Raw genomic sequence first — 12,345 nt, 5'->3', positions numbered from 1 at the left:
ATGATGGCTGGCTTCAGCAAATACTTGTCTCTGGGATTTCTGCCAGTGTAGCTGATAGGGGACACAAACATTCACATATTTCACAATCCATTTTTCTTTCTTATACATATACAAATATATGTATATATCCAAAGTTTAAGGAATAATAACATGTAGTATTCACTGTTATAAATAATTTAGTGCTGTTTTTTTTGTGTCACAATCACTGATGCATCACAGCGATGCTTCATTATAAGTGGCAATGATAAAAGTTTTATTTTGAGCTGCAGAGTGTGTACTCATATAATGTTATTTAAACAGGATAATGTATTGTTTGAGCTGTACTATTAATGTCACATGATTTAATAGCTAAGAAATACATGTATATTTATATACAATTAGGTCCACATATATTTGGACACTGACACCATTTTCATGAATTTGGCTCTGTATGCCACCAGACTAGAATTAAAATGAAACAATCAAGATGAAATTGAAGTGCAGACTTTAAGCTTTAATTCAAGGGGTTGAACAAAAATATAACATAAAATGCTTAGGAATTACAACCATTTTTATACACAGTCTCCCCATTTTCAGGGGCTCAAATGTAATTGTACAAATAAATATAATAATAAATAAAATGTTAATTTTTAATATTTTGTTGAGAATCCTTTGCAGGCAATGGCTGCCTTAAGTCTGGAACTCATGAACATCACCAAAGACCAGATTTCCTCTTTTGTGATGCTTTGCCAGGCCGTTGCTGCAGCTGACTTCAGTTGTTGTTTGTTTGTGGGTCTTTCTGCCTTTAGTTTTGTCTTCAGCAAGTGAAATGCATGCTCAATCGAGTTGAGATCAGGAGATTGACTAGGCCATCACAAAATTTTCCACATTTTACCTTCAAAAACTCCTGGGTTGCTTTTGCTGTATGTTTTGGGTCATTGTCCATTTGTACTATAAAGCACCGTCCAATCAACTTTGTGTATTTGGCTGAATCTGGGCAGAGAGTATATCCCAATACACTTCAGAATTCATCCGGCTGCTTCTGTCTTCGGTGAGCGTGATTTCACCAAGTACAACATGTTCCTGGATCAACATCTTTGTTGATCCTGGAACGTCATTCCAATCAACCAATCAGAATTGAGGGATAACTTTTCAGGAAATATAAGTTTTAGGCTTATGATCAGGGTTAGGTGCTTCGACACCCTTGTTAATCAGCTATCATTTCTCACTGATTTTAGGAATAAATTATGGGTAGGATTAGGTTTAGGGGTAGAGATTGGGTTAAGTCTATATTTTTGGACAATAATGTTGATCCAGGATCAACAAAAGATGTTGATCCAGGAACATGTCTTACTTGGCAAAATCACGGCGACCTCTTCTGTCCCGTCATCACTAAACACCAGAAACTCAGTGCCACTGAAAGCCATGCATGCTCATGCCATCACACCGCTCCACCATGGTTCACAGATGATGTTATATGCTTTGGATCATGAGCTGTTCCAAGCCTTCTCCATAATTTTTCTTCCCATCATTCTGGTACAGGTTGATCTTAATTTCAGCCGTCCAAAAAATGCTTTTCCAGAAGTGGTCTGGCTTTTGTAGAAGTCTAATCTGGCCTTGTTTGCACCTTGTGGTGAACCCTCTGTATTCGCTCTCGTGTAGTCTTCTCTTGATTGTAGACTTTGACAGTGACACACCAACCTCCTGGAGAGTGTTCTTCACTTGGCTGGATGTTGTGAAAGGATTTCACCACTGTTGTCCTTCTTGGACGTCCAGGCCTTTTTATGTTGCTGAGCTCACCAGTGCGTTCTATTTTTCTTAGAATGTAGAATGTTGATTTGGCCACTCCTAATGTTCCTGCTATCTCTCTGATGGATTTATTTTGTTTTTAAAGACTAACAATTGTCTGTTTCACTTGTATGGAGAGCTCCTTTGACCGCATGATGTGGGTTCACAGCAACAGCTTCCAAATGCAAATGGCACACTTAGAATCACCTCCAGACATTTTACCTGCTTAATTGATGTAGAAATAATGAAGGAATAGAGCACATCTGTTCCTGAAATTGCTTTTGAGTCAACTGTCCAATTGCTTACTGTATGGTCCCTTGAAAAGGGAGATGTGCATATTAAAGAGCTGTAATTCCTTAACCTTTCCTCCAATTTTGATGAGAATACCCTCAAATTAAAAATATACCTCAAAAACTATTATGTAGCTCACATACAGTGAATACATGCAGGAAAATTTAAGGATATTTCTGAAGCGTTTTAGTAAAGCAGAATTGTAAATATTTTCAAGAATATTTCATTGAAGTTCCCAATAACTGATACAACGGTTTTACTCATCTAAAACACTTCACGGTCAAGTTTGCATTCTATAATTATTTCTGAATTATCAAAGGACTGTTAGATCATTATGATGTTGCGTATCTGACTGTATATAAAGCTCCCTCATTGAGATATGAGCAGAATGCAGGGTGGATCTCTAAAAGAGGTTTTTAGAGGCCTTCTCCAAACCTCACAGCCCTTCAAGACATTTTAATACAACATACAGCTTATAACTTTAACATCACCTCTTCCCATATTCTCACTGTCACAGCTCTGAATGAGTGGGACTGGACCAGCAGGATCATACTTTTTCCCTTCGTGCTTCCTGTTTACCTTCTGACTATTGTTCTGAATGCCACCTTGATTATGATTATTGCTTTTGAGAAAGCCCTGCATGAGCCCATGTACATTTTCTTGTGTAATCTGTGTGTTAATGATCTGTGTGGAACTACAGGGTTTTATCCCCGGGCTTTGGTATATTTACTCACGGAAACAAACAGGATTTCACTCGAGGAATTTATTGTCCAAGGTATAGTCATTATTGTCTATGCAGTTGGTGAATTATCATCACTGTGACGTTTCACTAAAAGTGAAGTTTTATTTTGGATGATTAATTGTATTATTTTATTATTATTTATGTTACATGATTTTAATAGCTGAGAGAAGTATATGTATATTTATATAAGTGCTTGTCTCTTGGTATTTGACACTGGATATCTTTTGTTCTATAAAAGCTGACAAAGCAAGTCTGTGTCACATGCATTAAAACAATGGTTCTTATAAATATAGTAGTGGATCTGTATAGGATGTTATGAACAATGGAACACTGAAACTATCAAACATATTAAAGTAACACTTTGGTGCCATCTTCTGGTTAAAAAACCTATATGCCACCCCCATTTCTGTAAGATTACTAGCAAATCCAAGTCTGAAAATATAGTGCAAGAAGATTACATCTTAAATTATAATGTGTGGGTAGATCACATACAGTGCATGCAAGATATAATAACAACTGCAGTAAAATATATTTACAATTTAAAGTTGACATTTATTAACTATATATACCATGCAACTGTGCCATTTCTTCATTCCAAAGAATGTTTGTTTTGTCTTTTATTTCATTTAAAATGAAATATACATTAACTACATTATTGGAAATAAAATATTATTGTAATATTTGCTTTACATATAGTTGATACAGAAAGACATTTTTCAAAAGGGCCATAACTATAAGGTTTTGTATCAAAATTCCAATTATACAAATATGTGTATCTTAAAGTGTTTCTATATGTTCAATCATATGGTTAAAAAATATACCCAGGCAAAAAAAAAAAAAAAAAGTTTGCACCTCCATAATGTACTTAAAGTGCTCTATTTGCATGCACTCATTTTGTACTTAATATACTATAAATTATTCTTTAGTACTTAAGATAATCTTAAAAACATCTAAGTGTACAAATGTGCCTCAAAAATTTTGGGACACCATGAATATGAACTAAAATGTGCTTTTAACATACTTTCTCTGTATTAAAAAAATTTATTCTTGTAGTACACTTAAACCAATCTTTCATACATTAGTGGGTTCAAGTGTACTACATTATGTTAAGAAGTATTAACAAATATTTTTAGTATATTAAGTACAAAATTAGTGAAAATAGAGCACTTTAAGTACATTATGGAAGTGCATTTTTTTTCTCCTAGGTAACATTATGATCAGTTTTTGTGAATTTGATCCTCAAAACTAAAATTTCAATATCAATGTAATTTTTGTGTTTTACCAAATATATTCAGACAAGAGTCAACTATAGAGACCAGCATCTCAGCAATGTGAGGATCCTCAAGATTGTTAAGACACCTAAAAATTATAGCCGTCAGGATAAACACGTGTTTCAGATCAGGTAATGATTTTTTAAGATGATAATTTGCAGCAGCCTCAAACACGTGATGGTACATAGTGTCTTGGTATTTTCTGATTACACCAAATAGGATTAAGAACAGTATGTCCATTCATTCTGCTACATAATTAAATTTTTAACTTAAAGTCCGATTGGAGTGGCTTCAGTTGGGTCACTCCTCCTTCACTTAGAAAATAAGACCGAGCCTGACCAGAGTACTGTGCAAACGTCCTGGGAGTGCCATCATCATCCGAAGATACCAACATGAAACCTCAGAGTATAATTGTCTTGCTTGTCCTTGTCGTATTAGCACTGCACTGTAAGTTTTGGGGTTTTTGCATTTAATGATAGAAGTGTTTTAACTGACTAACTTTTTATTTAAGGCATAAGTGCTTGTGTAAACCTAAAACTGGTAAATCTTGAACCGCAAAACTCATGGATGAAAATCATGGATACATGGCTCCAAATCACTATAGGCTCATTGTGCTGGATCTTTCAGTGCTAATGCATTTCATTTCTGTCTAAGGCAAAGAGAATGAGGCTGTGTCATTTCCCTGGAGCTGTGCAAGTCTCAGTGGAGTTTGCAGACAAGGAGTGTGTCTGCCTTCTGAGCTTTACTTTGGACCCTTTGGCTGTGGCAAGGGATTCTTGTAAGTTCTGGTATATGACTAATATCATAGCAATAATCTGTCATATAAGTTATGAACTATATTAAAATATACTTCTATTTTTCTAAATTTATCTTTCTATTTTTTCTTTTCTTTTCTTTTTAGGTGCTGTGTATCACATTTTCTTTGAGAACTGGAAATGATGTTCCTTGAATCCAGCCTTACTTAATGATAATGCTCTGCTTTAACTCATCACATGCCTGCATGTTTGATTTGGGATCATGTACATGGAGATGCCTTAAGGGTTAACATATTTTAAAATGGTCTTGAATATAACACTGATTGTCATCTAATAGCATCTGATGATCATGAATTTCAAACCATCATGTTAAGGTGAACCATACAGTTCATTACATGGAATAGTTGCCTTTAGGTCATCTGATGAATTGTTATTTTGTCTGAATATATAATACAGCACTGACGCAATAATAAAACTAATGGGCTATTGTTTACCTCTCTGTGAATTTGTGATTCCAAGGCTTTTAAAACTTGTTCTCGAAGACAATGAATTTGTAATATGACCTAGGAGAAGAAAATAATAATAATAAAAAAAATCAGTTCTGTGGTTGTCAACTATAACTGAAACCAAAGGCAGACAATCCATACTTAAGTGGCTTGCACAGCGCGAACAGGATATTCATTTGAGCAGCTAAGGTAATAAGTTATTTCAAATAACTATTTTGAGAAAATTATTTTGTTTCCAACAGACTTTTTTCTGAAAAAAAAAAATCTTTGTTTCAGTGTAAGGCACCCAAAAACGGACAAGACAAACTGTTTTTGCAAAATGGGTAAAAAAAAACAAGTGCCATTTTAAATAATACATTAAAACTCGATAACCATATAGATTCTGCCAAATACCTATACATAATTTCAAATAACTAAACTATATAATAATAAAATGTATTAAATGGTTACGGTTATTGTTGCTACAATAAAAAATATTACTTGGAACCACTGTAATATAAAATAAATAAAAAATAAAGCAAAAAATAAAATACAAAATCTGAACGCTTGTTGGATTTTTTTGTTTTGTTTTGTTTGTTTTTTTGTTACAGTAGTAACAAAGCTGTTAGTTAGTTACAGATATTTCAAGTTATTTATAAGAATGATCACAGGTACAATGCTTACCATGGCCATTCTTCGTAAGGGTTACAAGAGCTCGTGGAATAAAAAGAACATACAAGAACCTGCAAGCAACTAAATTAGTTGCAAACCTACTACTACCAGTCTATGATAAAATGCAGGAGGCGTCCGCATGATAAAAGCGAATACACATGTTGTGTTGTGCAGTGTGTCTCTGCTATTCGACGCTCTAGCCCACGTGACCGGAAGTAAATACGGTTCAGCAGCAGTTCCCGCGTTTGGCGACTCTTTCAATCTCAAGCGTGAACTTGGAGTAGCAGCCAGTCGTTCCGGATATGGATGACCTGTATTTAGACAATATTGACGAATTTGTCAATGATCAAAATAAGATCGTAAGTCGTTTTTCATAGTGATATCGTTCTTGTCATCGTAAATGTGAAATGTCGGTTGATATACCATAATGCTTACATGTGGCTGCATGCTTGTTTACTTGACTGTTCAGGGTTGGGGACCACGAAAAATACCGGTTACCAAATGATTTTCGTGCGGTTCCTTTCCGTTAACAAATTTTTTTTTCCTTTCTTCTGTGCAGTTCTTTTTCCGAATGACGCTTATGAGTTGGTTATTTTTAGTGAATCAAACACATGCGCGATTCCATGTTGCATCTTAACTTAATCAAATCCGACTCTAAAGCGAACAAACAAAAATGTAGCGTGCTGTACTTAATGCTAGTGAGAAATCGGTTTATTTACTGACCGACTGTTAACGTGTACTTAAAGATACAAATTATGAGATTTATAGTTATCAAATGTCAATTATTCAGTCTACAGTAAGCATGAGAATAGTTATTAGCAGAATTATCAACTATTATATTATTTTATGACTATTATTATATTTTGATTTTTGCAGGTCACCTACAAATGGCTCAGTTTAACTCTTGGAGTCCACGTCAACACAGCAAAACAGTCAGTCCTGTCCTTTTTATTGACACCACTTTTTGTATTTATGCATTTGATGATCTGTTTGAATCACTAATGTTCATGTAACATTTTTGCAGAATGTTGTATCATTACCTGCAGCAGAAACGCAATGAAAGTTCAGGGACTCCCCTTCATGCCACCTACCTTGTATCTGGAAAGTGTGTTGAGAATGGTAATACGGTAAGGGTTGAGATCCAATAATAGCTTAACTTTGTGAAGTTGATGCTTCCCGAATAATCATTACTTCAAGATCTGCAGTTGAATGTTCTCCGTTTGCTTTTAGTGCCATAAAGTGTCAGTAGTACGTGAGGACAAGCTTGATGGTAAGATTACCATATTTATATCTAAATTACAACAAAAAGTATTAATACTGAGCAAAAATGCATTAATCCTGGGTTAAAATATAAATTAAATAATACAAATAATTTTATTTTATTATATAAAAGGGGAAATATAGGAAGTAAACACACATACGCATATATATATATATATATATATATATATATATATATATATATATATATATATATATATATATATATATATATATATATATATATATATATATATATATATGTGTGTGTGTGTATTTAATGTGATTTTCATTTTAAATATTCAGTAGAGGAATTTTTTAACAGCTGTTAAAGCAAAGATGGACGTGACCATCAGTGTGCATGTGTACAGTGTGCAGAGAGCCGAGCTGAAGGATAGTTCACCACTTTATAATGCAGATTATGATGCTGTTAAGGAGAATCTAAAAAACTGCAACAAGTAAGTGATACTCATATACCCTGTAATGTCACGTGCATGCATCATATGCTAAAGTAGTGACCCATCTAATATTTCTGGTCTTTCCTCAGGTACAGCGCTATACGTTGTGCTGCGGCGGTCCCTATATCATCTGCGGAGCTGCAAAGAGCTCAAGAGATGGCTTTGGTCCCTCCAGCGGAGAAGGAAATCAGTAAACCTGGCTTGAATGAAAACGCCTCAGCTACCTCCAAGCCCAGTGCTAAGCAGCCAGCAGGCATCATGGGAATGTTTGCAAGCAAAAATGCTTCTAAGAGCCAAGAATCCAGCAAGGAAGTAAAAACAGAGCAGAAAGTCGATTCTTCTCTGGTAAGGGTGTAACTCTATAGTTTAATGTTGATGAAACACAAGACTGTGAGTGAAATTTATAATGGTTTCATATGTTGTAGGTTGAAACATCAAAAAGCAAAACAGCCTCCAAAGCGAACCCGATGAGTAACTTCTTTGGGAAGTCTGCCCAAAGTGAGTGTTTTTCTTTCTTGTCTGCCAAAAAAAAAAAATGCTAGAAACAAAGCGTAACACAACGTAAACCAAACAAAACATTTTTCTGTGAAATTTAGAAAAGGCTGATGAAAAACCTAACAAAAGCATTAAAGAAGAGACGGACGGCAACTCAACAGCATCGGCTACTGCAAGTATGAAACAGTCACAGACGTCTGCCAAATCTGAGATTGACATTAAAGAGGAACAATCCAAAGTGACCAATGCTTTGAAGGTTGAATCACAAGACACTCGGAAGTAAGGTTTACTTTTTTTCCGTTTTGAAGTAAATTTTGATTTATACTTTATTTAATTTATTTATACTTTTATATATATATATATACTCATCTCATAAATGTGAACTAAAAGCTACATATGCTTCCTCCAAGTAAAACAAAGCGCCCTGAGATTGTGGACAGTGACGATGAGAAAATAGAGAGCCAGCAGAAGAAGAGACGGCGGATAAAGAAGCCCCAGCCAGACAGCAGTGATGATGAGGGTAGGAAAGAGATAGGGGGGAAAAAAACACGGGGGGGGAAAAAGGCTCACGTCATGCTTGGCAGATTTGAATCAGTCCAGATGAGGCACTCTGTGACCCAAAATGAAGAAAAACAAAGAAATAGGTTCCCCCTCTGGGCAGAGTGCTGAATAAAATATCAAAATTGCTCTCTGACAAACAAACTAATTGATAACATTCATTGTTTCTTCCCTTATTCTCTCTCTTTCTTCCATCCGTCTGTCTGTCTGTCTATATATATATATATATATATATATATATATAAATACTTTTATACTTGACATGTCTATTCTTCCCTCTTCCAGTTGTGCCAGATTCTCCACCTGTGCCTAATGTACACACTCCCAGCCCTAAAAAACAAGTGAAGAGAGAGCCTGTTTCACACCAGGTAAGCATTACCAACACTAGCTTTTTTAGAAACAATTTTCAAACACTCCTACAGGAAGTCTCACCTCAAACTCGACATGCCAAAATGCTAGGTCACTCAAACCAGTAGGGTCAAGGTTAACATGGGCTACTGCCGATAGATGGCGTAAGAGAACTCATTCATAACCATTCAAAAGTAGTCATCTATTCATAGAAAATGCTTTTCTTTTTTTTGCAAAGAACTGTGTGCTATTCTCTTGTGACTAACAGATATTGATATACAAGTCATTAATTTAGACACATATCTCATTTGTATTTTCCATACAGTAAAATTGTCATTGATTATGTTCTTGACTCGTTCAGGAGAGCTCAGAGGTGAAGAGGAGGAAAAGAAGGCGTGTTTTGAAGTCTAAAACATTTGTTGATGAAGAAGGTGCCTTTGGTAAGTATGATTTCAGTTGGCATTTTCCATAGTTTTGATTTAATGTTCCACAAATTTTTGGATGGCTCATATACCAATATCTTAAGAGAGCAGGATGGCTGATATAAAGCTGATAAATATGGTTTTAAACTTTACTAACAATTTATATTTATTTGACATATTTTGTAAATTAAATAATATAAACAAGCATTCTTAGCGCTTTGAAAATAAAAGTCTAGTCGATGTGAAAATAAATGCTGGTCGAACATAAAAATGTTTTGGCAGTTGCTGAAAAAAATGGCAAATATCAATTGATATTGATCTGCTCCACATACATGAACCATCAAATACATCATATCTGCAATATAAAAATATAACATTTTAAAAATGCATGGTATTTAACAATTAGGTTAAATGTAAATATTGTTTTATTGACAGAATTTGTGACATTTATGTCAGTTACCACCTACAATTGTTTCTGCTCATCTGTTTTATTATATAGGAAATAAATATGACAATGCACACACAGTGTTCATTTTCTGTGGTAATTCACATTGTTTACCCTTTGTTTCCTGTTTAACACGAAAGATTTCTTTAAACAGGGTGCATAACATTGACTGAACTCTCTCCTTACTTTTACAAGCACATCATTTATACGCGCTGACAGAAACTCTTAAACCACTGAGTAAATCATAAGTTATATGACAGAAATACAGACGGCTGGCAAACTATTTTTGCTGAAACTGTTTATTTCAGATTATTTTTTAGGAAATCTTTGTGTTTGAAGACCAAAAGCACAAATGTGTGTTTGATTCCTATAACTTTGCGCCACTGGTATTATTTTTGTACTTAGCACGGTGTCTAATATTACACATTCCTTAATGCCAGTTGTCTGTTCACCACAAAAACTCTTTGAAGTGTTTTTTTTATTTTGTTTTTATTGTATGGTAACCAAATTCATATGTTGTTGTTTTTTTCTTTATTTGTTTGTTATTATACATGATTGACCTGACCAAGATTTATAGCGTAGCTAAGAATGTGTATTGTTCTAAAACCTAGTGTGTTGTCTACAGAGGCAGTAATTTAAGACATAATAATAAGCACAATGTGAAGGCTGTTAATATTAATTAAGCTGCCTAAGGAACTTTCGTTTGGCAAAAAGGATTGGCAACTTTGCAAAATCACTGTGACAGAGTAAATCCAAGTGCGTATATATAGACCCCAAACCAGACACTTATATTCACCACATGCATCTTGACAATGAATAACCAATGTTTCTGTTTTCCTAGTGACCGAGAAGGGTTATGTGAGCGAGTCTTACTCTGAGAGTGAAGAGGAGCCTGAACCCAACAGTCAAGCCAAAGACTCGAGCTCACTCAAGCAGTCATTTGGAAAAAGAGAAGAAGAGAAAAAAGAAAAGAATCAGAAGAAGACCTCTACTGCTAACAAACCTACAAAACAGCCATCCATCATGGGATTTTTCCAGAAGAAATAACTTTTTTTATTCTTTCATGGAATTGTAAAGGAATAGTTCACCTGGAAATGCAAACTGTCGTTAAATGCTCATCCTCATCCTCATCCTCATGATGTTGTTCTACAACATAAAGGATTATTGCATAGGTCTTTTTCTGTTCATAAAATCTGTCCATTAAAGAGGGAAAAAATCCACACACAAAAAAAAAAACATGAGGATGAAGAAATAATGCCTTTTTTTGGGTGAAATATCCCTTTAAGCACTTCATTTTCAGCAGTGACATTCCCTTGAACCACATCTGATTCTGTAAGGAGGAAATCAGTCTTCATTGTCATGTTACTCTTCAGAGACATCGAAACAGGAGATTTCTGCTTCTACATGAACAACACTTTTGTGCCAACTATCCATTGAACTTCACATGCTGGATTTCAGTTCTGGGCCTGATATGATTGTCTGTTGTAGTATTCAAGTGTATGATCCTGCTGATCGAGCAGATTTCTTTAGTATAAGCCAACCTGCACATGGCCAACCACCAATAATTCCCATACTGTAAGGTTTGTGGAGTCTGTCTATTTTTAATATGTTTCTGGATAATAAATCAAAAGATAAAATATTTTATTTTTGTTGGTATTAAAATTCATGTAAAAGAAATATCAGTTGGTTTAGACAGAAATTTCTCTGACATACATTAGTTAAGTCCATTAAAAATCTGCTCAATGGTCAAGAAAATGTTTTTTCTCTTGCTGTCTTGTTTGGTTCCTGTGAGTCAAGTTGTTTTCTCCTCTGAGCTTCATATTTCTACATGACATCCGTTTCTGGCTCCATAGTTGTGTTGATCTTGGACATTTCCATTTATCAAAACTAAACTTACTGTGTGGAAAGGCATGCCTCTGGAAATGCACATCAAAATCAGTCCAAGCTCTTCTGATCCAGTGCCACAGACGTGAAATTGAGCGTTTTGTGCCAAGACATCATTCCCCATAAACTCAATTTTTTTCCCTAAGGAAAGGCTCCTAAACTTAGGTCTGAGTTAGTATGTGCGATTGAATTCAAGAACAGAGTGTTCTTTATATTGTTGTAAAACATTTGTAATAGTGCTTTCAAACCTGGGGTCCAGCAAAGTGAGAATTTCTGTTTGCTTTCTATATTGAATAATAATTTTTCTTCTTTGTGATCATTTGATTTGTAAAAAAACAAAAAAAAAACACTTGACATTAATTACCTTATCCAGCTGCATTCTGTGAAGGAAAACAATTAGGTTTTGTTTGTTTTGTGCAGTTAGGTGTTTGCTTGTTCCCTTAGCTCACCCTTGCAGGCCTCTCGCTGGGCAGTCAGATGTAGACTGGGGTG

The 12,345-nt window shown here is 34.9% G+C and overlaps 1 protein-coding gene across 1 annotated transcript; it reads left to right on the top strand.

Moving 5' to 3' along the window:
• The first annotated feature begins 6,163 nt into the window (after nucleotides 1-6,163).
• pold3 (polymerase (DNA-directed), delta 3, accessory subunit) lies at nucleotides 6,164-12,134 on the top strand. The gene is made up of 12 exons (XM_058759349.1): nucleotides 6,164-6,342; nucleotides 6,860-6,915; nucleotides 7,008-7,110; nucleotides 7,214-7,253; nucleotides 7,569-7,701; nucleotides 7,791-8,046; nucleotides 8,127-8,199; nucleotides 8,298-8,475; nucleotides 8,607-8,716; nucleotides 9,040-9,122; nucleotides 9,464-9,542; nucleotides 10,811-12,134. Exons 1-12 carry the CDS (start codon nucleotides 6,286-6,288, stop codon nucleotides 11,014-11,016), a joined length of 1,374 nt encoding a protein of 457 aa, XP_058615332.1. The 5' UTR covers nucleotides 6,164-6,285; the 3' UTR covers nucleotides 11,017-12,134.
• The last annotated feature ends 211 nt before the right edge of the window (nucleotides 12,135-12,345 follow it).

This window comes from Onychostoma macrolepis, chromosome 21, assembly GCF_012432095.1.
Source record: "Onychostoma macrolepis isolate SWU-2019 chromosome 21, ASM1243209v1, whole genome shotgun sequence".
NCBI classification, from domain to species: Eukaryota; Metazoa; Chordata; class Actinopteri; order Cypriniformes; family Cyprinidae; genus Onychostoma; species Onychostoma macrolepis.
Note: the sequence above shows the minus strand (reverse complement) of the source record. Positions and strands in the feature narration are given on the sequence as shown.